Source organism: Anneissia japonica, unplaced genomic scaffold (genome assembly GCF_011630105.1).
Source record: "Anneissia japonica isolate Jap-2015-1 unplaced genomic scaffold, ASM1163010v1 scaffold287864_len1152817_cov193, whole genome shotgun sequence".
Lineage (NCBI taxonomy): Eukaryota > Metazoa > Echinodermata > Crinoidea > Comatulida > Comatulidae > Anneissia > Anneissia japonica.
In genome coordinates, this window is record NW_022710960.1 from 617,210 (window position 1) to 641,307 (window position 24,098).

Consider the following 24,098-nt stretch of genomic DNA (forward strand, 5'->3'; position numbering starts at 1 on the left):
TGTAATTGCTCTTACAACTTCAGCAAGCCAAGGCTGCACATCAAGCCGCTAATTATATATATTTTTCTAGTTCTAAGGGTAAAAACCCTAAGTTATCACCCTTAATCCCGAAAAAGATGGTATTGATGCTTAAATAAGTAGGTTTGAACGTTGCTCGGCAGTATGCGTTTAAAAACAGCCACTCAACTTAAACGTGTATTTCTATCCTTAAACAGACAATCGAATTTTATAATATAGCAGCCCAATCTATTGTTTTAGATGCCTCCAAAAGCATTCGATTGTATAAATCATTGGACGCCGTACTGGTACGTCAAGAAATTGATTAGGCCTAGGAGGGGAATTACCATATGTGGTGTTAGTAATAACCTATATTGTGCCTCTCTGTGGGCAAATTTTAATGCAAAATCTATGGAAGCATTAAAGGTGTGCTTCAACAATACCACAGACTCTATAGGGTCTGTGACAATACGTTGCGCTCGCAACTCCTTAATAAACTTTAGATCAAGCCGTGTCAGTGCCATGTTTGTTGAAACAATTTTTGCTCGTTTTTTGAACTACAACGTAAGGTAGCATACGGCATGCTGTTTAGATTGGGGAGGAGTGACAACGTAATTACAACGTAATTACGAAATGAATTTGCCTTTCCATCATGCACTCCATTGTAGATGGATGAAGTCATTTAACGATTTACTGTAGTTTCTAACCTATGTAATTAATTTGAGTTATGTAGAATATTATTAATTATATGTAAATGAAAATGAAATAAATGAAATGAAATGCTACCCAGGGTTGGAAAAGGGACAAGGGGCCGGATTTATCAAACTAGAAATCAGCTTAAATTCATCTTTTAAGTCCATTTTTTTTTTGCTTAATTCAAATTTATCAATATTGATTATGTATGAACCATCTAAGATTTTGCTAAGATGGTTTGGTAAATCAGCTCAAGATATTTGCTTAGGGACATCCAAACTTTTTTGACTTGATAAATCACGGGCCAGGAATGGGCAACTAATCTAGGTGCTTTACAGCCGCCCATAGTTACTTAGAGACAATTCGAAGAAAAAATAACGCCCGAGGCGTTTATTCCTAATGACCATTTTGTTGGGGGGGGGGGCATTTATTCGAGGGAGAGTTTGTTCAACGCAGGGCGTTTATTTGAATTAATACTGAGAAATTTAATTATAAATTAAAACAATCCATGATGAATCAGAGGATGTTAGTCCATAAATTACTCATTAGGCCCTATTAGTCTTTTATGCATTTTAAATTATGACGTTTACTTTTTCAATTGTGTTTGCTTTTATGTTTTTTAATTGTCTTTGCTAGTTAAGTTTTTTTTTTCTGAAAAATAAATTAAGTTCCTCCCTGCATGCATGGGGCGAATGGGCAGTGTGAGTGAAATGAATATTACATAGCCTAGTCATTCATTATAGGCCTATTTGAAGTCACGTCTGGATAGCTGGACATCATCTTTTTAACATCAAAATAATTATGTTAAAAGTAGTTAATTCAGTATTGTAATTGTTTTTATAAATTGTACAAGTGCTATTAGCGTGGACTTTTGTGTACTTCGCATGACTCGCACTGTTGGTACACGTCCCGCATGAATTACCGTTATGACTCGCATGAATTGCATACCTCGCAGGATGACTCGCTGATTCGCACTTTGGTAGCCCTCGCATTGATGCAACAGGACTTCATGCAGCTCTGACTAAAAGAGCATTCTGTCTTTTGTGGTTCTCATGCTTAGTCTACACAGGTTGTCCACTACCAATTTCAGTCATAGGCCTATGTCATCCTTACAGAAGACTATTATACCGGTAAGTGATTACACTGTAGACCTACAGACCTTTTTGGTCTATACTAAAGCAAAAAAAAAAATTACAGTACAAGAAATTGCTTCGTCATATTACATTGAATAATAAAAATTAAATTCAAAATTTACGAGAGTAGATGACATATCGCTCCAGCGAAATTTATTGACTACAATTACACTCAATAACCTAGGCCCTACAACACGCTGACGTATCAAGATGCAATCATATTTCACACAGGCAGAAACACGGTTCGCAAGGTGGACTACACACAATTCCATTCGCTCTAGACACGACTCATTCCGGCCGGCCGCCGTCACCTTCCAGATTATCTGGTAATTGATTATTCATGATATTTAAATATAATGTTCCTCGTGGCTGCTAGATTTATTCTTTACCGATCTACACTAAGTCTTGGTTGCGAAGTAGGCCTACATCCAGAAACCTGTGTTGACTCGATCCACTGTATGAGTCATGCATAATTTCTGATGATGAAATAATTATGCTGATGAATATTTAAAGAATGTTCCTCGTGGCTGCTAGAATTAGTCTTTAGATATTAATCTGGAAAAGATCAAAGATGCATTAATGAAAATAAAAGGGCGCCGAGTACGTCTGGACATCATAAAAGATAGCCTATGACGTAATGGACTTTTTCGGTGAATTGTCTATATGAATTCATAGATTACGGTATGTTAAACTGATTATTGATTTATGGAATAATTAGCATGTGTTTTACTTCTTTACAGAATAGATCTGAGGAACGATTATATGATAATTTTTCATTGTTTGTTAAGGTAATAATAATGAATATGCCTGTGATTGTAAACCAATCTCTGAAATTACCGTACTCGCGCGAATAAGCGCCCGGGCGCTTAAAATATTGTTTGCACTTTCTGAGGGGCGCTTATTTAAACGGGTCGCTTATGAAAACAGAGTGGAAATTATAGAAATAGATGAAAATCGGGGGGTTCTTATGGGAAATTATTAAATTCAAGAGGCACTTTTTGAATGAAAAAAGATTATATAAGGACATTACGAAAAAAGATAATCGTCCAGAGAACATGGCTCATGACAAGAATGCGTGAATATTTACATAACAGCAAAATAGCAGATGCAATTAGTGGTGGTGGGTTTGCTTGTTGGCCATCGGCCTATTGAGATTAGCAGGATGGCAGGATCATTGTATTTTTTCTTGAAAACTCAGATGAGAATGTGCTAAAGGTCGGAAAAATAAAAAGAGGATTAGGACTAGGCATAGGCCTAGACAAATATGTAAAAAGAGTAAAGTTGGAAATATACTGTCTGTCCAGGGATCGGAGCTCTCATCTGTCCAAGAGAAATATCCTCATTTTGATATTGACCGATGAAGTGTGTTTCCACTCTACAGCTCAAATCATAACAACGACAATCCCAGGATTGATTGGATTATTGACTTGCTTATTCATATTCGAGAGGGGCGCTTATTCAAACGTGAGTACGGTATGTGGTTGATAAACGGTAAAATATAAGATACAGTACATTATCATTAGTATGTTGTTGAAGTATAGTAAATGTTAATATATGACTGATAGTTATTGACTGCTGCAATTTGTTATACTAGTTATTATGTTGTTATTTAGGAAGTGACTGATGAGTCTGCAATTCCAAGTCTGGAAACTGCCAATGTATTGTTTCTCCCGGCAATAAGTTGATACAATCAATAAATGACTAATAAGTGTATAGTAATAAAATAGTTAATAAATGGTAATTTAGGCCTACGTTTGGTTTGTTGATAGATCGTTTTAGGATGATATCTGATGACAAATGTTGTCATAAGATACTACTGTACATGATAATAATAATAATAATAATAATAATAATAATAATAATAATAATAATAATAATAATAATAATAATAATAATAATTCCATACTTATATAGCGCATTCCTCAAAAAGCCTCAATGCGCTCTACAAAAAGAAAACAATCAGTAAATAAATTTTGACTTAAATTACGGTACTTAAACTAAAACAGTTCCGAAAAAGCATTTGCGCTATCGGTATAAGTATCCAGAACAGGGCTCCATCCACCGACGTCGAAAGCAACGTCGCTGTTACACCCGGGTGCGCGCAGGCACCCGGGTGATGCATGGTCATCAGATAAGATTAAATTTCATATCAATAATACACCTTGTCTTTCCATATTGTAGGCCTATATATTGTAGAAATCTAAATATACTCTATATGAATAATAATTATTATTATTATAATTAAACAAACAATGTAAACAATCACATTACCTCACCAACTGCCAATTTTGAACTGATTTGTTGTACATGATGTAGTTTAACATCGAGATAATAATAACATTATTGATACCCCGGCCGGCACGCCAACATTTCCTACCGGCACTGATAGGTGCCGACCGGCACTGTTTTTTTTTTAATGATTTTGTATACTTTAGAAAAAATGTAACGAGGAACTACCATGACATTTCAAGTATATTGTGATTTTTAAGCCAATGTTACGATACGATCTTTATCTATTCGAAAAAAAACTTAAAGCGTCAGATCTTAGCATAGTCCCGATCGTCCCAAGGTCACGGCTTACGATCGCAAATACGATCATTAGCATGCATGGTCTAGATATGCCTACATTATGTACTACCGGGTCTCTATAATGCCTAATTGTTTAAGCTGTCGTTGAATTTTGGTAAAAAATATTAGAGGGAAGAGAGAAAAAGAAAATGATATATCCCCAATCGTTGCTTTTTATCTTATAAATAAAAAACATACCGGTACTGGATAAACCGTCCTAGCGATTGCTTAGGAAGGGGGTGGGGTGTGTTCGAATCGACTATATATTTTGAGGAAGCATTTTGTTAATGGAAAATTTTTATTATAAAATAACTTGTTTCTGTTTTCTTTCTGATTATGTTTGCTTTTATATTAAATTGAAGGTTGAGTAAATATAACACCAAAATCACCTGCAATAAAACCAGCAACAGCAACAAAACTATCACCGGCAACAGAATTATCACATGCACCAGCAACATTAACATCAATGTACCAGCAACAGAAACTGCACTCGCATCAACAGTTACAGCACTATCACAAAATCAGCAGAATCAGCACGTGAACCAGCATCATAAACAAATCTCACTCTGCTCCATGTGAGCGTCAGACGGCTTTATTTGCCAGAAAGCGATCACAGCAAATGCTTTCGTAAAACCTGAAAGACTGCCTTCAACAACCACAACCACAGACTTTCACTCTCGACGAACCTATCTGCAAGTTATGCAGTGAATGGGCACAAACAAAGTGATGGATAATAAATCTGCACCTTACACACTAATCTTAATAATCCGATGCAACTATACAATGAAAGGAGAAAAACATGGTCTGGAATTAATGCACTACATCGACTTGTGGATATTGCCAAGTGTGACAACATAACAATTTGTACAGTTTCAGACGACGACAAAATTGAATATTGACACTAAAACAGCATTCTAATAAACATCCGTGGGTTTTTATGGTTCGACAAACAAGTACCGGTAACCACTTTTCGTTTTGAACAGTAGCTTAATTTAATTTATTGCTCCATAATTTATTATTCTATTTTTCCCTGGTGTCATTATTTCTTCTGAGACTGTGATCCTGTGGAGATATGTTCCTGGAGGGCTATTCCCTAAGATACAGGAGAATGACACACCATCCTAGTCTAGTTACCATTCGTATCTGTCAGTTTTATTTGCTTTGTTCCATCAGGGAACAGCGAAATTACGTTCCATTCTGTTCCCTGCCCTTCCATATGTGTATTATTCGCTATTTGTTGTATTAAACACAAAAACACGGCTCCAAAAGAAAAGTGCTTGACATCTGTTAGAGGAAATTTACTTCAGGTTCCTGAGATTTTTTGTTAACCTTTCATGAAATTTTTGGATGTTTTGAATTTTTTCTATCATGAAGTGAACAAATATGCTGCTATGGCCTTATACCCCTGGTTCTTAATAGGCGGTCCCCGAGGGGCCAAATTTGGCCCGCGAGGCGATTAAAGTTCGATGAATACATTTTCAATAAGTAAAAAGTAAAACAAAAATGCCACCAATGATTAATGTCCACATAGGCCATAAATAATTAATAGCGCCAAAAATCGATCACTTGGTACTTTCCGTGGTCTACTCACTCAGATCTAACATTAAACCCTGTAAACTGCAAAGGTTAGTATTAATTATTATTAGCGCTGCTAAATTTAACATAATAGCCCAGAGGAAGTAAAAACTTTATCATAGACATATTTAAATTTTAAGGATTCCAGAGTCACCTGATGCCTGATTCATGACACCTGGTAGAAGAAGTCCGTTATTATAAATAATAGAGGTAAAACATCTATTTGGTTTTATCGTCAATAGCATTCCTAAGTGTAGTTATTTTACATGATAATATTCAGCCAACAGTGAACCAAAAAAAAATTGCTTATAAAAAAAACATTTCGATTGTCTTGCAAATAATTAAAGTCATTAAGAACTCTATGCCGCCAAATTCTGTCTCTGTGTTTTGATCTGATCATTGTGTTTCCCGCAGCAGCCTTTTTTTCAAGTCATACATATTAACATCGTCCTGGCTTTTGTGCTGCCAAGTTCCATTTCTGTGTTTTGTTCTGTTCACTGCAGTGATTCGTTAATAGCATTACTTCACAGTTAATACAACGTTGGTGTATTAAGACAGTGCTCATTAAAATACATTTCCTACATGATGCGTACATTGTACTTGCGGGAAACTTTTTGTATTTTGACTGACGACTATGACTGATGACGCGTCCACACAGAAATTTTCCGCGAAACTATTTTGGGACATAACCGCTGGTTTAGGCATAGTACAAAAATAACACGAACTTCAAATAGAATAGACCTATCTTAGCGGAAAGAGTTTTACCCAGATATATAACGATTGTTTTCAACTCGGCTGAGATTATCTTTGACCCGTCAGATCAACTCTAAAAATGACTTGGCACTTCGAACAAATTATTTAAGAACCAGGGCCCTAGACAGCGGCGTAACTAGTTTCCGAGGGGGGTTCGAGTGTCAGTCGGGTCATAGCCGAGACCGATCAGACTAACAAAGCTTTATATATACAGTTAACCAAATATGTCTCTTTACTGAAGTAATCTATAGAAAAACCATCCCCCGCAAAACCATCCCTATATTTCTGAATCTAGATCAATTTATGAAAGCGAATTATTTACAATGTATTACCTATTTTACTGAAGTAATCCATAGTACACTGCATATATATATATATATATAATATTTATATATATAATTGTATATATAATTATATATATAATATATATATATATATATATAATTATATATATATCGTACATTTACTAACTTGTGATTTGTTATTAGCTAATGGTTCACAGCTGAACGAAAAGAGATCTCCATAACTAACTTGGTCGCCGGGGGTGAGGGTGTGTTGTAATGAGGGATATTTTTTAGAGTATGACCTTAAATGGCATCCTATTCTTACCGGTATTGCTCAAGAAAACATTAGGCCTAGATATTGACGAAAATGATAGTAGAGGCCTATCGCTCCGGTACATAGAGCTACGAGTGGGCTCAGAACTGGACATAGTATAGAAGGTAATAGCATGACTCAAAATAATGACCAAGTCACAATTCGTAGGCCTGTTTTAATTCATGCGAATAAGGAAAATGTATGTCTATTTCAAAGAAATGATAAATTATTCAAAATTTAATTTATAACCAATGCCTATATATAAATTAAGTTTCTAATTTCGAATTAGTGCAAGGAACACAAATACATAATACAATGAATGACTGTGTAAATGACTGTGTATATTTACACAAGCACTAGGGTATTATCAAATATTAGCAATATGCAATGAAATAAAACACCTGTTAAGAATACACAGCCTGCAATATGCTATGCATGCATTATATTTGAAAATAGGCCTACAGATTTATGAATACCGTAAGATATCAAACAAACTACATTAGTACAATTTCAATTTCACTTTCTTGACAAATTCTGCCTGAAGCAAAATTAATTATTTATCTTAGAGGGGTTCCGGCCCGTTGCCACCCGGGCCCGTTACCACCCAGTCTTTTGCCAACCGGCCCATTGCTAGCCGGCTTTTAGCCACCCAGCCTTTTGCCACCCTAGGCCCGTTGCCACCCAGGCCTTTTGCCACCCGGCCTTTTGGGTGAACCTCCATGGACAGATCGCCATCAGGTGATAAAGACATATAGGCCTACCTAATAGAGCACTAATATTCTAAACAAACACAAGCGTGTTTTTTTTTTTTTTTTTTTTTTTTGTTGTTATTGTTAATATATAACATTAAAAATCAGTGTCATGCGAACATTGTTAATGCATTCATATAATTCATAGGTATCACTATATATTTATTTTTAAAACGCAATAGAAATCAGAAAAAGTGGTCCGGCCGAAGCCGGTGAGGTTCCGACGGCCCTATAATCTGCCAAACAATCTGGCTAGCTAATTGATCCTGTAAGATGTATATTCAACGAACAATAATAGTAAACCTAGATTTTCCTCTAAGTAATCCGTCACTATTTCTCAAGACGTTTAACGGTTTTTCGAATTTCATTGGCCATAATTTCAGGCCTACACTCAATTAAGAAACTGCTGGAAAGTAATTAATTCATGACACCTTTCTCAAACTTGTTATGTCGTGCTGCCATTATACAAATTAGTATTTAAATTAAATTCGTTACAACGGATTCTTTATTAAACTGCCGTTACAATAATATTTAAATCTAGTAAATATTATCAAATACAAATCTTACTGTATATCATTATTTCCACTTACATTTCGTTCCTATTTAATAGTTAAAACCAAATGGGATATTACCATCACAATAACCATGTTTCAACCAATCAGAAAACAGCATTAACATAAAGGTTCAGCAATAAAACATGCCTCTCGTATAATTTTTAATCAGGCAGAAACAGTTACGTCGCGACATCATACGAACGACAGGAAAATGAACGAGCACATGAAGAAAGTTAAAGAGAACTGGCAAGATCAGATGTGGGATGCATATAACTTTCTTATGAAATGTCCGGATGTTAGTAGGTTACAGAAGATTCTTGTGCGCCACGACCTTTTCAGAATGTCTTTAGATGTACCAGGTAACACTAAAAAAAAATTAATTGTATTTAATTACTCTACTGTACCAACATGCAGGTGGTCATTATTCTCTGACAGATGAGGCAGTGCCATATCAGCCTAACCATGGTTGGGACTGAGGCAAAAAATGAAGGCTATGTGTCATCTACATTCCCAAGAAGGTCATTTCCAGGCGCGCTGTCTCTGACTTAAAAAAATATTTCTATTTATTTTTCACCGACAGATTGAACCACGTAACTCCCCGTCGGCTGTCCCGCCCATTTGGCCGACTCGCTGGCTCTATCCTGGTAACTAAGTGTTAATGTTAATCACCACCAGAAGGACCCCACTGGAAATAAGTCTTGTTCTAGACTTTCGTGGGCTGTCCTTGGTGTTTACACCGAATAAATCCAAATCGAACGATTATGGCTAGCATTTGATATCATTTTCTAGATCAGTAATATAGCGCATCCTAACACTATCTATACTGTGTGGTACGGGGGAGCTGCCGAAAACGACATCGCCCTTAATAGAATCGTCAAGACTGCAACGCGCATCATTGGTTTTGTACAAATGCCTCTGGAGATCATTTTCTGAAAAATTTACCCCTATTTTCAGCATAAGCTGTCGGGAAAATGTAATCTACATTGTATGCATGAACACACCCTCCACAGACCACACTAAATTTCGTATCTGCTATTGGGTTAACGCGTGTGATGTCATTCTACCAATTGTTAAAAACGACTTTGAATAGATATATTTGAAGAAAAATTATCACTTGTCTCTTAAAAACATGAAATTTATACAAGATAAGAAAACTTAATTTATGAGCTACACTTGACTGTTTACCCCAAAGTTCAGCGACCTATGGTTGCCGAGTCATGTAAACCGGAAGCAGTTAGTATACCCAAAATAAAAACAGCCTAATTTTAGTCTTTTCTATACAAAGTCATAAGAGGTTGTCAACTTTGAAAGAAAAATGATCACTCAATTTTTCATTGATCGTAGACATATAGATGATTATAAAGCTTAAAATATAATATCTAGTTTTATAATCTGATCACCCAGATTGTCAAATGAAACCAGTCTATTTTGTGAGAAAATGGGTTTTGTTTTGACACATTTACTGTGTCAAAACGAAACCCATTTTCTCACAAAATGTGTTTCGTTTTGACAAATTTACTGTGTGTGTGCAGTGAACCGTTTCAGTTAAAGCAGATGACGGAAAGTTTTCATTGAGAAATTTGAGTACCTATCTACGTATTCCATTACAGTTAAGCAGTATTATATTTTATGATGCCTCTTCCTCATATATAAGAATATATATAATAATATAAATAGATATTATTATAAATATATATTCTGTTGTGTGACAGGAGATATAGTGGAATGTGGTGTATTCAAAGGGACGGGGCTGATGCAGCTCTTAAAGATGCGCCAAATCCATATTCCATCTTCAATGAAAAAGGTACCATCTTCCGTATTTATTTACACACTACACATTTCAACCAATCACGTTGTACCAAGTGTCTCTGTCGAAGGTCATCACATAAACAACGATTACTTCTTAAATTATCGTCTGGATTGTTAAGGGTTATTAAACGTAAAGCAGCTAAAAGATGCAGTCGTTTTAAAGAAGAATATTAAGTAATCCAATTCAGCCAGTAGTAGTAGTAGTATACACGTATAATTGTTTATATTATTGACCTTTGACACAGAAATCTTGGACACAGAAATGCGCACTTAAAAGCACGACTCATAAATTTATAGCAGCTTTCGATTTACGCGACGACGTGACCCTGAATGGATTCACTTATCCGCGACTGTCATGTGTTCTTTGTTACCTCGTCGATTCGGGCCAACATGCGTCTTAGAATTCAGACGTTCTCACGATCGCATGCGCACACCACTCTAAGTGTCGTCAATTTTCATTGGTCTTGCCGTCGTTGTGCAATCGAAAGCTCTTTATTATTTCAATAAATATCATATGGAATGCATCCACACTTTTTTCATCATAATTCTATATTTTATATACATATATTTATTCTTTGAAACCTAATCAGTTCAAAGCATTATTATAAAACAGTTTCTCTTTTTTTCTGCTTTGTTAAACTCCTTGATTATTATTGTTTTAATGTTTTTATTATTCGATATCTAGACTGTAAAAGTTTATTAATATCTATAAATTTATATATTTATTGTTATGTATTGTTACTTAGGGAGTATGGAATCTTAACTTTTGTTACAGTGATTTAGTTTTTGGTTCCTCCTACTCCCTGAGTTGACTGTATGTGTTTGTTGTTGTATTGTTTATGGCAATAAAGAATAAGAATAAGAACAGTGTCAATCAACATACACAAAGCAACTAGGCCTAAAATGTGTCACCTGTGTATTGCCTAAATATTATTTTCTGTACATTTTATTTGAGATTACTCATGGAGAAACAACTAAAGAAATTAGATTGTTTATAATAATAATACAACATCTATAATCTACAGGTCTTTAAGACCAATTATATATTTTTAATGGTTGTTAACGGTACAATAAGTGAACCTGTACATTAAGCCTAAACGCAACTTAAATATGTTATATATAATTATGACAATTTGCATACGCAGTAAAGAGTTTTGACGTATTTGATGGATTGCTGAATCTATAAAAAAAATTAACGGTCAATTGATTGATGATATTTTTTGTATTGGTGTCTAAAATAAAAGTATATATAAGTATTATATAATATCATCTGATTAATAAATTCCCCTGTAGATTATTGGATTTGATCTGTTTCGAGAGCAGCCAAAACTTACAGGAGACGACGATAGGCAGATGACGAAATTTTTCAGTGAAAGTTCTTTCACAGGTATTGACCCGGATACAATAATGCACGAGGCATCCCTGGTATGTAATAATGATGTGACAAGCTGTATCGAACTGGTGCCTGGGGATGTGTGCATATCCTGCAAACACGTATGTATTCTATATTTTGTGTCTTCATTTTTGATAAGAATTCGAAATCTGGAAAGACCAGCTTTTCTTTTAAAATGTGTTATTTTCTAATGAGCTACATCTTAAAATTGCCTATTGCCAAAATAATGATAAATAGTAAAATATTATTTGTACGTCTGATTGGCAAAGAATTATTTCTTATTTTTTATATTGAAGGATTTCATAAAATATAAACAAGCTAGGCCTATTCAAATATTACATTTTGAAATCTTATTAGCTCAAATTACAATAGTGTGTATGCAGCATAATAATACTAGGTGCCTGTAGTTTTATTTTACCACAACCGAATACAGTATCTGAAGCGAACAAAGTGATAACGTGCTGTTAATAATTTCAGTTAGTAATAATAGTAATTTTGATAGGCCTATTGATCGTCTTATATACCGCATAATAAAATGTAAAGGAACCATAAAAATCATATACCCTGATAAGCAATTTTGTTTATATTTTAGTATATTTATTATCTTTATTCCACCGAACTGTAGCTGTTAGTGAACGTGTACCGTATATAAGCGCGTATAAGTCTACCCACTTTGCACTTAAAACGACCCCTGATTGAGAAGAGTTTTGGACGATCTTTGTGTCGGGCGTATAAGACAACCCCAGTTTTATCGTAGGAATATCCACTTTTTGCTGCCCTTTATGGTCTTGATATAATACTGCGTCTGGCTGGCTAAAAACAGAGTCAAATGTATGGCTAATCTTGAAAATACACTGGTCTCCCTCCACATTCATTACACTGTTTAGTTCTTGGCGACATTCGAAACTAATTGTACTGTTAGTCACAATTTCGATTTTACTTGTAATTATTACATTGTTATATAGAGTAATAATAATATTGAACAATGCATATCATTCTGATTGAGTAAAGTAATAATATTATATATTATAATAACAATATAATTAATAGTTTCAAGTATGGTTTCTAATTTATATCATTCGTCAGTATGCTGATTCTAAACCAGGTTTTAGAATTTCTTTACTCTACATGGACTTAGACGTGGAAGAAGCAACACTGAGGGCGTTAGAAGCACTTTGGCCAAGAGTGGTGCGCGGTGGGGTTGTTGTTTTTGACGAATATGCAGTTGCAAAGTAGGTTATAATTCTGAATATTATTTGAATTAGAATTGGCAAATAATAATATATTAGGTTTGCGCAATTTGAAAACTATACGATATTCAAAGGGCTTGTCATCACGACTATGCCACTTGCACTGCTCTGGGTGTTACTGGTCCCCAAGAGCCTAGCCAAAGTTTCCAATTCCAAATAGGGCCGATTTGAAATTGGACAAGATAGGAAAATTTAATCATTTAATTTAAACACGTGAAAACAAGATAATCAACATGTTTTGTGGATTTTTTTTCAGATGGTCTGAAAGCAATGCCGTGGATGAATTTTTAAAGAATAAGCCAGAACAAAAGATGAGAACGATTCAGTGGTCAAAATCTCCTACTGCCTATATCATTAAACAATGACAACTTAAAACTGCTTTTTATGAAGCAAAAGCAGATATACAATATTAAAGAGAATAAATTAATAAATAAGATAAGTTAGATGTAGATAGACCTACTTATTTAAAACCTCACAAAACAGAATGGAATCACAAATTTACAGACATGAATCAGAAACTAGCCAGCGAGCCGTCCGGTCGTCTTTTCAATGGCCAACAATATTTAGGACGGCCACTTCTGCCGTGACGGCTTTGCCTAATCAGCTCGGCCTAGCTTCATTGGGCCTGGTCTAACTGTAGCAAATTCGTTATATTCTTAAAATCTATCGAATGTTACATTACGTAGGATAGTCAAGTTAAGCAAGAATATGGCACCTAGATTGCCAGGAGATCTCGCACCGTTTCATACTTTGCAAATTATTTTAATTGCGTTTTAATTTGACAATTAAAAGTTCAATAAAATTCATCGAAAATACTTCACTCTTAAACTCTTCCCGAAAAGAAGAAGTTATAATAATCATCGCTTTTTTTTTCTAATAAAGTGTGGGTTATGCTAGTAGAATATTTTCTGTGTATTACAGATAAAATAAATGCAATTGCCATATCATTTTTTATGTATATGATTGTAATTCAGATAAGACATTCCCTACCACCACAAACTCCCTCGCCAACTTTAGAAAATTACAGATTTGAATCAAAACGAACGAGTTGGTTTCAAAAATCCAGGCACTGTGTCTTTCTACAGTACAATATAATGCAATTCATTGGAAAAGCTTTAAATTGGACTTTTAAAAGAAGTTGTATGCATAAATACTAATATTTTGCGAATCTTGGGATTATTATTGCAAACTTGGGATTTTTTAGACTGAATCTTGGGAATTTACTGCCCACAACCGATGCACGTGGCTCTGCAAATACAATACTAGAGATTCAGTTCCCCGACATAATATTGCTGGTGTTTGTAACTCTTTGGTTTTAATTAATTTATGAAATACCGTAAAGAAGATTTGTAGTTAACCTCACAAGTTAAATTTTATTAGTCAACAAAACACAGTAGGTCTAGGCCCATTATCGATTTGGAGAATTTACACAGGCTAAGGTGAGAGATGAAGATGCATCTTCATAGCCTGGATTCTAGAAACATTTTTTGTAAGTAACCGTTTCGTAGCCGTGCGCAATCTATGTCTATATTGAAATATCTTTGTGATAGCTAATTCAGCACTATTCCTTTGAAGACAAAATTCCAACATTTAAGCGCCTTTTTATGCCTTTGAAGATCATTATTTTTTTATTTTTTTTTTCTTACGTTTGGGAGGGGCGTGGCCCACACATCGGTTTAGGGCCACTTCTAGTGGTTTCCATTTTGGACGGCCTATTTCGTTTTTCTGATTAAACCGAAGTAAATTAATATTACTGTACGTGCTGTACACTGTCGATTATCTCTATAATGTGATTATGTGGCGTGTACGGTACTCTCGCACACACTTGGGGGACTAACTCAAAATAAGAGACAACTCGCCTGTCATTTCCAACAATACTAACACCTTTATTGAGTTTGAACGTACTATAACTCTGTGTACAATTTAACTCTGTAAACACTTTAACGAGCGCTCATAGCACACTCGTCCGTCTTCCTTCTCCGCGGAACTCAATCTAGAGAGGGCGCTGCTCATACAAATAATCCATAGGAATTCTAAAATAATCTAGAGTTCCTATTACAGGATTAACGAAAAGTTGCTATTATTAGAAATCCAATTCGATTTCCGGTTATATTGAATCTGCATCTCAGATAACCCGAAGATCTCAAAAATGTGCTGCGAATTGATTTTATTATTGACCTGTATTGAATGACTAGTAAGGCTTTTCGACTACGTTTGCTCTTACCCTTGAACTTGTGTATCCAGAATAGGTTGGTCAAAATAAAAAATATAAGATATATATATATATATATATATAATATAGGCTATATATATATATGTATATATATATATATATGTATATATATATAAACTCCAAATAAAATATAATTATACATGCCTTATTGTAATTCAATATTTCGTCCTTTAATTAGATCATCGGAAATAGAAGTCCATATTATTCAATATATATTTTTTCAAAATAAGGAAGAAATAACTGATACAAACAAGGTAATCGACTCACAATAATTCAACACCACCCCTCCCCTCTACCCCAACACACACACACACCCACACTCACTTGAATACAATTAGTGTTGACAATTAGGGCCTATTCTGTCGGATTGAGTTGAACAATTCTATATGCAACACCAAAGCTGGTTTTGTAAATACTGTACGTTTCTTTGCTCATTTCTTCTTCTTTTTCATCTTCTTCGACATCTTTGCTTTCCTTGTACAGCACAAACAAGCGATATATAAGCAAAGCAAGTACCATTAAATTTTTACAAGTAAAGAAAATACTAGTGTAGCTGACAACATTAAAGAAAACTATAAGTATAATGCGTACGATAAAGAAAGGTCCATCCTGTAGGATAAGTGTTACCATGATAGCCCAGGAATCCGACTCCATACACTTAAGAATGCCAATGTCTTCAATGTCCTCTATCTCCGGTGTCTCCTGGCCGTTGTTGTTTAACGTTGACGTCTTCACAATATCTTTTATCGCCATCGATGCAAACTTTGGAAAGCGTTTGAAGAGCGACCTCTTTGGTTTGTGTTTAACGTCGGTTCTCCCGAAGTTATCCATGGCCAGTCGAGCCTTACGTGCCCTAGTCACCGTCACTGCAAGGGTGAATTGTATTAGACTCCACGACCAGACAAAAAGCACAATGCAAATAAGACTTCTATTATTTTTTACATTTTCTTCCTTCAGTACGTCCATGAATTCTATTATATCAGCGGCTGTACCAATGTAGACCAAAAGTAACTGCGAAAGTTGATCACGTGTTACATCACCCTTCGGTAATATCCAACGACCAAGTATGAGGACCAACAACAGCAGTTGTTCCGTAATGATGAGCCACAGGTCATCTGACTCAGACTGAACGTTCTGTATAATTTTAGTTAAAATAAAGCAGGATTTAGAAAAAGTAAAATAAAATGCTAGTGCATGCAAATACAGCCCTATCCTATGGGTTCTTTTTTTTTGTTTTTTTGTTAGAATCAAGAGAATTCAGATTAAATCAATCTAATATACAAACAGAACCTGTTGCTTAATGTCCCATCCTAGGACGAGTTAGCGAGGCAGCAACAATGGTCTGTAACCACTTCTATTTTAATTTTACCAACACTCATCTGCATGAATCAAGCTTAAAATTAACCAATCAGTACAGTGCCACGAAAACAGCGCACTGTCCTATCCCTCAATATACGTTACCCCACAAACATGTTGTCTTGCAAACTAACGCATGTGTTTCCGTATGTTAATTTTGTTGGACATTAGCAACTATATATATGGGGCGCAACGGCTATTATCATTTGGTGCTTCTATCTGATACGCACCGTAATAGACCTTTCCGGAGTGTCAATCAAACAACTGACTAATCAGAACATCGCTAGGAATACGCGCGCGTCTCACAAACACACGTGTTGTCCCACAAACGCACGTGTTTGCGTATGTTTCATAGAGATATAATAAGAATACTAGAGCGCTAACAGCAATGTATTCGATGTTCGAAATACGCAGAGCTGTGTGTGTGTACCATCCAAGAGGGCTGCCATAGATTCAGCCAATCAAATTTCCCCTGAGCGCTATCATTTTCAATTGCGCCCTCAATTTACACAGAAAGTTCAGTACAGCTAGTTACCCGTATTTTGAAACTCGAGTGTTGCGGTGTATGAGTGTAATGTACATGATTTCAATTCTTTTTAATATTTGAATAAGACGCTCTACTTGGCCTCTTTTTGGCTACGACAGTTTAATAATTTGTCATTATCAATACTAATTATCATTAATGAAATAATATTCAGTCAGAGGGCTTATTTATGGTAATAATATGTATACTAAGCCTGAAGGTGGCGCTTTCCTACGGCAGCCATCTTGGATGGTACACATACACAACTCTGCATTGCTACGCCATCTTGTCAGCACTCTAGTTGTTTAATAGCTCTATGGTATGTTTTAACACTGTCGCCTTATGGGACCTTAGCAACAATATCCAAGGGGCGGGGCTTAGCGGAAATGTCCATTCTTCGGTACTGTAGTTTCCTATCAGACCGCACATCACATTACATATGCAAGCATTCACAATCCTCAATATTCGTATGATCGCAATTACCGTTCGCAATTGTATTTATGAATTTCAACTGAATGTCATTTACTATAGCCTAGTGAAGTAACTTACATTAACTGAACTGCTGCGCATGTTAAATATGTCAAGCTCCAGTATCCAGACAACGGGAACCATGCAGCAGAGATAGAAAAATACACTTGGACAAAACCTATGATCAATAAAAAAAATAATATTGAACAGGCTCAAATAATTTAATACTACTGTACATGAAATGGTAAATTATTAGGTCTATATGAAAAAAGTATGTACATTACTTTGTAGAAGGGATATGTTTGTGCGAGTAGAGGCACGCATACAAGTCTTAGAACATCTGCAAATACCGAAAAATACATAAACTGCCATAGAACAGATAATAAACAAGACCAACAAAAAAAAAATCCCAAAAACAAAACAAAACAAACATACCATTTCCATTCTTTTCCTTCCCGTTTCACGATGGTAAATGCGGTTTCAAAGCCTAGCGCCACCAACGACACACATATAGCAAAATAGGTTAAGTTGTCGAGGGTATTAACAGCATAGAAGATTGAGACAAGAGCATGTGTTGCGAACATCGATCGAGTAAAGATTGCTTTTAAAATAGATATCCTTGCCATTGTTGCACGTCGTAGAAAATCTAAATAATTAATGATCGAAAATGTTATTAATTTATCATTATTAGGTTGGAAAATATCAATCATCATATGGCCTGCTAATTGAGTAAGGACAAAATGTTTGTTACGATTTACCGTCCAGACGCCTGCACAAATATGGAAGATAGCATCGTTCTTTTAGGCGTCTTACCATTAAGAGCATTTTGAGTTCCTATTAATTTCAATTAAAATACAGTATTATAAAATAACAATTTTACTCTACCGTAACACAAAATATTAAACGAGGAGTTGTCACGCTACAACTCATTAGTTGCAGTATAAATAGTAGAAGGTAACAGAGTAATATTATTCACGGTAATTGAACACGACCGCTCAGTGAAAGGCGCATTTTTCATTAAATAATGAAATATAAAAAGTTACCATGTTAACCTCAAATGTTAACACGTAAGCAGGCGCGGATCCGGTAGTGGGAAAGCCCACCCCGTTTTGTCCCTAAATTTTAAAATTTCAGTGCATAACAATGTTATGTATTGAAATTAGCGCTACTCGCTTATCTATTCTAAATATGTTGTGCCACCCCCCCCCCCCCCACCCCGCTTTGCGCCCCCCCCCCCCCCCCAACCCGTTTGAAATTCTTGATCCACCCCTGCCCAAGTCAATGTTAACGAATAAGGCGAATAAAGAATGGCTACATCTCACCTCACTTTAGCACGTATATAATCCAGTTTTTACTAAAGGTTTATCGAACTTATTGTGTCAACATAATCAAAAATGATCCTTGGCTCATAATAGTTCTTCATTTAAAAGGTAATGTGTCTTTTATTTGCAAAACTATAAAATTATGTTAAAGACATAGCAATATTCAATATTGTGCTACTCACAGCCTGATCCCGCTTTTACGATTTTTTTAAATAGGCCATTCCTGTTTCGGTAGGCCTGCAGAAATAATAGTCCTTATCATTATCACTGTCGGCATCTTTGTCGCCATCAAAGTTGTCATCATCATCATCATCTATTCTTCATCCACGTCGTCGTCGCCGCCACCACAACCGCCGCCACCACCATCACAAAAAAGCTCGCGCCCTTAGATTTGCTTATACTAACAAAAAATGCTCAGAGTAGTTAAACATCACCTTATATTGACAGCTAAATCCTCACTATATCATCAAGCCCCAACTTAAATTTCGCCCTCCTACCATCCCCATACTCCTATAGATACGTACTGCTAGGTAGGCTTAGTTTACAAGCTTCTTCATAATTTACTGTTAAAACACGACAGAGGCCTAGTTATGATAGCGTGAAAAACGTACACTCACCGATTTTTTAACGAAAAACGGAACAGGCACAAGTGCACTGTGCTACGGAACCAAAGATTTATTATTAACAATATGCACAAAGACTGTTTCGTTTGCAACACCTCAAGGGAATACCTATTTTTGTTACCAGGTCTCGGGCCTGGTTTCTGCGACTAAGCAAAAACAAATTGTGCTACAATACATTGCACATTGCACGAAGGAATAACGTGACAAACATGAGCATCACATAACAACATACCTTTATAAAAATGCCTGTTTCTTCTATGGAACGCCTAGTCTCTCACTTTATTGTTTTAACATCAGCCTGTCTATCGGAGGTAAAACTGAATTCGGCGTCACCTTTCCCAGCAACAAGTTACGGCGCGGTGTAGTATCTCAATTTGCTGCGCTTGCTCAAACTTCAAAATCAAGTGTCTTCGCTCGGTCACGCCCCATTGCGCACACATATCAATAACATGTTGCAAGTAGGAGAACTCAAAACTAAGCTTATTACTAATTAGACAATGATGAATAAAAAGTGTAGCTGCGTTAGTCTGTTATAGAACAATATAAAGTAAATGACAGCAGCCCTTTTGAGACTAACAATATAGAATTTATTCTCCAGCTTTCGTCCACACAGTGGACTTCATCAGGAGACTGTACAAATGGGATAAGAAACTATAATATACAACTGAGATAATGGGGGGGGGGGGTCTTAGGTCTTACAACAACAAAGTATGCAAATATTGGTGTACAAAGCATTCTACTAGTCTGCCGAAATAAGCAATCTTATAAATAGTATTGAAAGAACAAGAGATGAATGAAAAAACTGTAGAAAATAGCGTACACTATATGTCAAAGTCAATACTATCCAGAGGATAAAATGAGGGAAAAAAGAAGCGAATGATGAGAAATAATTATTGACGGTAATGTGCAAGGAATCCTCGATCAATGATAAGGCCTAGTTGTGTACAGTAATTATTTTCTGTTCTGATATTTCTCGTCTAAACATTTTTGAAAAAATTCTTTCTCAACTACTTGTACTTTCATATTATTTACTGAGTAATTAGGCATACAATGTGTTTGATTATTAGGTGTAAGTCATTAGTGTCAATAATGTTTGCTTACGTCATCAAGCAGTCAATGATGTTTTAATTCGCTGTTTACGCATCCGTCCACCCTTTCACCATCCCATACCCACTTTTTGCTTTCAAAAAGTGAAAAAAATTGTACTTTTTGGTCACACACCTTTTGATTGTACCCATAAAGTACAAAAAAATGAATAATTTACTAATATTGACGAGCAAAATCTTTCTTTGAAAGATGCATAATATACCCAAAGCATAGGGGTGCGGGTGGTTTACAAAAATGAAAATGACAAAAAAATAATTATTCCACCGACGATCCCAACCATGGCATATCACTCTACTTCAGTCGTTGGTCTACCTTTCTCTGCACTAAACACAATTGCTGTACATTCAATGGGGAACCGGAAGGGGTTATTGTTACCGTTGTAAGGCATACGATTCGTCACCATATTGTCAATCAATACTACAGGTAGATTGTGTCTATTTTGTTTAGAAACTTACCGGTACTTCGTAATTAAGACCCTTTACGTAAGCTCATGCCACATAAATTTGAATGTTGCCTTTAGTGGCGGTGGTACTAGATTACCACACGGGTCACATTGTTGTCTTAGACAACAGTACGTCGTTTTCGCACACCTCTGGCATAAAACATAATGACAAAATGGGTAATAATAATGGATAAAGAGGGATATAGGAAGAAAGAGACTTAGCCTTGGACGTTAGGAGGGCTATTAGCTCTATCCTCTACAGTATGCAGATTTCCGCCCCTTGGATATAGTTTGTGGGACCAAGCGCATATATCTGGCCCTGTTCTTATTTGACGGTTAAGTTCGATTGGTATGCCGGAAAGGTCCATAGTTTCTGTATGTTTTTGGAATGTTATTCCAACTGAAATCAGGATCGTGCAACAAATTGATCAAATTAAAGTTCAAATTCAATTAATTATCAAACAACAAAGTAAAGTAAATTTAAATGCAATTTAATGAATTTCCAAGTTCTAATTCAAATTATTATCATTTACAAGGAAAATAAAAAAGTACAATTTTATAAAAATAAAAGAACATAGGATCGTGCAACAATTTAATCAAATTCAAGTTCTCTTCTTAGTAATTAAATACAAAGTAAATGAAATTTAAATGAATTTTAATGATTTTTCAAGTTCAGATTTAATTTATCAAATACAAAGAACATGAATAATAAATTTCAAGGTCTATGTGAAATAAAGAATAAAAAACTAAAATTAAAATTTAAGTACAATTTAATAAAAGTCAAAGTTCAACATAGGATAGTGCAACAATTTAATCAAATTCAAGTTCTCTTATTTATTAAATACAAAGTAAATGAAATTTAAATGAATTTAAATGAAGTTTAGATTCAATTAATTATCAAATACAAAGAACGTGAATACATTTCAACATAGGCCTATTTTAAATAAAAAAAATTAAAAATTTAAATACTCTAATAGTAAAATAGTAGTGGGTTCAATGCAACTTATCATATAATACAAAGAAAATAAAATATGTTTTAAAGGGTTAAAATGGCATAAAAAAAATAATGGAGGAAAGCTATTCCGTTGTCATCAGTACATTCGTCAGGCGTAAAATGGCATTTTTGTTGTAATATTGTTGTAATAATATTATTTTCAATTATTTGTTTATTATTTATACGACAGTATTAGCAATGCATTACGTTAGCATATCACCCTGGTATTGTGATTAATCATTAATTTCATAATACGTATCTTCGCTGGCTTAGTAACTCTGACAATAACACGTGATCTTTTTTCTCGTATGATTATAGAAGAGTGAATATAATACGTGTACAGTATTCTATATTTTTCATAACAAATAGCCCTATATAGACGAATTGATTCACAATCGTCTTTATGTTGTCAAACTTAGTACAAACCTGACGTCATTAATTATTAATTTAATTCCTTGTGGCGAAACAGTTAAATCTAAAATAATAATATTGCGTGCAGTACATTCGTGACGCGTACAATGGCATTTTCACATTTGAAATTTCACCGTGTGTATTTTGCATATTTATTTTCTGTGCGTGCTAAAGGGTGAGGATCTAAGAGTAATTTTGAGCGGACAGACATGTTTAACATGTAAACAACATAGCTCTGTTACTGTGACACAGGTTTCAAACTAATTGGCATCAATATCGTCAGATGATGAAATTATGAAATTTCTCATAACAGTGAAATGTAGTTTATCTGATACGGAGATCCTATAATCCTTAAACTTATACAAATTTCAAAAACATAATAATTTGTATTGAATAAATCAAATCATAAGACGTTAGCGAGAATTAGAATAAAAACATTTCATGATAATTATCCATTCTCACAAGTCGGGCACAAACTCTGTTGACCGGCGAATCCTTCTCCGTCTCTGAGCGTTTGACGACGCGGGGCTGTCTGACGATTGTCGGTGGCAGTGAGCGTTCACCATTGAATCGCGTTGGCCAACACCGTCTGAGCAACGTGTAGAAACCACCTTTCACTATGAAGCCTAGTTTATACTAAATGATGTTGTTCCTTGTACAGTATCTTTAATATCATTCTGCAAATGATTTGCTATGTTAGCTACATAATAATTACTCATCCGTGTTAATTTTATGTCATTTTCAGCTGTTGCTATACAAGAAAGTGTCGGATACAAAGGGCAACAACATTATAACAGCACACGCAGGCCTAAATTGTTTCAATGTGATTTAATAGTTCCCAAATAAAAGTTTGGTGTCTTTTTTTCTCGCTTTTTAGGTGCAATATCTTTCTTCGTGAAATTAGCCATTGGCTATGTAAATTTATTTTGTTTTGTTTATTTTCTGCCTACTCTTTGTAAATGATAACCTACTGATGTAGTGGTGGTGCCAGAGGGAAAGCAATTGTCACTCATCGGAAAAGAATGGTTCCCCCCCATCCCGAAGTCCTCCAACGCTGAGGTCGTCGAACAAAATTTTAATTTCAGATCCAAGTTATTGTGGTTGTCAATACATATGTTCTAATTGCACAATCCTGAAGCATTGTGAATCATAAACATTTTACCCATGAAGCCCACCTGAGATTTGATTTCAACCAAGGTTAGGCTTCCATCTGGTTCGGATCCCCTGTCGAACTTTTTGGACCCCCTGCCGGCATATTTCTGGAGCCGTCACTGCACTGGGAAGTAAGGTGAAAAGAGATTAAAACTTGTCCGAGATATTGAAGTGACATATGGCAGTACAGAATTTGTTCTGACAATTCAATTCAAATTCAAATATAATTTCTGGAAAAAAACATAAAAACGAAACACGATGCTGCCTTCCAAAGATTGCCAAACAGTTATAAAACTATCAAGTGCTCTCCTGACAGCATCATTATTTATTAAAAATCATAACTAGAAAGCAATTTTCAGTATTACTCCTACTACACATACAGATGAAGGTCAATCT

At 35.2% G+C, this 24,098-nt stretch overlaps 2 protein-coding genes across 7 annotated transcripts; one reads left to right on the forward strand and one right to left on the reverse strand.

Moving 5' to 3' along the window:
- The first annotated feature begins 1,634 nt into the window (after positions 1 to 1,634).
- Positions 1,635 to 14,018, forward strand: LOC117107184. Of its 3 annotated transcripts, XM_033248785.1 has the most exons (7): positions 1,635 to 1,820; positions 2,564 to 2,611; positions 8,789 to 8,978; positions 10,332 to 10,423; positions 11,722 to 11,922; positions 12,908 to 13,053; positions 13,328 to 14,018. In XM_033248785.1, exons 1-7 carry the CDS (start codon positions 1,743 to 1,745, stop codon positions 13,434 to 13,436), a joined length of 864 nt encoding a protein of 287 aa, XP_033104676.1. In that variant the 5' UTR covers positions 1,635 to 1,742; the 3' UTR covers positions 13,437 to 14,018. The 3 variants fall into 3 exon arrangements, with proteins under 3 accessions (XP_033104676.1, XP_033104677.1, XP_033104678.1); XM_033248786.1 differs by lacking the exon at positions 2,564 to 2,611 and having other exon boundaries at positions 1,636 to 1,820; XM_033248787.1 differs by lacking the exon at positions 2,564 to 2,611 and having other exon boundaries at positions 1,638 to 1,820; positions 8,793 to 8,978.
- Positions 14,019 to 14,936: 918 nt separating this feature from the next.
- LOC117107183 (transmembrane protein 26-like) lies at positions 14,937 to 20,013 on the reverse strand. Of its 4 annotated transcripts, none has more exons than XM_033248780.1 (5): positions 19,829 to 20,013; positions 18,410 to 18,485; positions 18,087 to 18,297; positions 17,733 to 17,829; positions 14,937 to 16,438 (listed from the first exon to the last, which is right to left on the reverse strand). In XM_033248780.1, exons 2-5 carry the CDS (start codon positions 18,474 to 18,476, stop codon positions 15,659 to 15,661), a joined length of 1,155 nt encoding a protein of 384 aa, XP_033104671.1. In that variant the 5' UTR covers positions 18,477 to 18,485; positions 19,829 to 20,013; the 3' UTR covers positions 14,937 to 15,658. The 4 variants fall into 4 exon arrangements, with proteins under 4 accessions (XP_033104671.1, XP_033104674.1, XP_033104673.1 ...); XM_033248783.1 differs by lacking the exon at positions 18,410 to 18,485 and adding an exon at positions 19,156 to 19,373 and having other exon boundaries at positions 19,829 to 20,009; XM_033248782.1 differs by lacking the exon at positions 18,410 to 18,485 and having other exon boundaries at positions 19,829 to 20,008.
- Between the last annotated feature and the right edge of the window lie 4,085 nt (positions 20,014 to 24,098).

Excerpts from the sequence above, each read along its gene's own strand:
- LOC117107184 (XM_033248785.1), top strand. The coding sequence starts at position 1,743 with ATGCTTAGTCTACACAGGTTGTCCACTACCAATTTCAGTCATAGGCCT. Across the intron at positions 8,979-10,331 it reads AATGTCTTTAGATGTACCAG|GAGATATAGTGGAATGTGGT; the intron begins GTAACACTAAAA and ends GTTGTGTGACAG. Across the intron at positions 10,424-11,721 it reads TTCCATCTTCAATGAAAAAG|ATTATTGGATTTGATCTGTT; the intron begins GTACCATCTTCC and ends ATTCCCCTGTAG.
- LOC117107183 (XM_033248780.1), bottom strand. The coding sequence starts at position 18,476 with ATGCTCTTAATGGTAAGACGCCTAAAAGAACGATGCTATCTTCCATAT. Across the intron at positions 17,830-18,086 it reads GAAGGAAAAGAATGGAAATG|GTTTTGTCCAAGTGTATTTT; the intron begins GTATGTTTGTTT and ends TATTGATCATAG. Across the intron at positions 16,439-17,732 it reads TGCGCAGCAGTTCAGTTAAT|AACGTTCAGTCTGAGTCAGA; the intron begins GTAAGTTACTTC and ends AAAATTATACAG.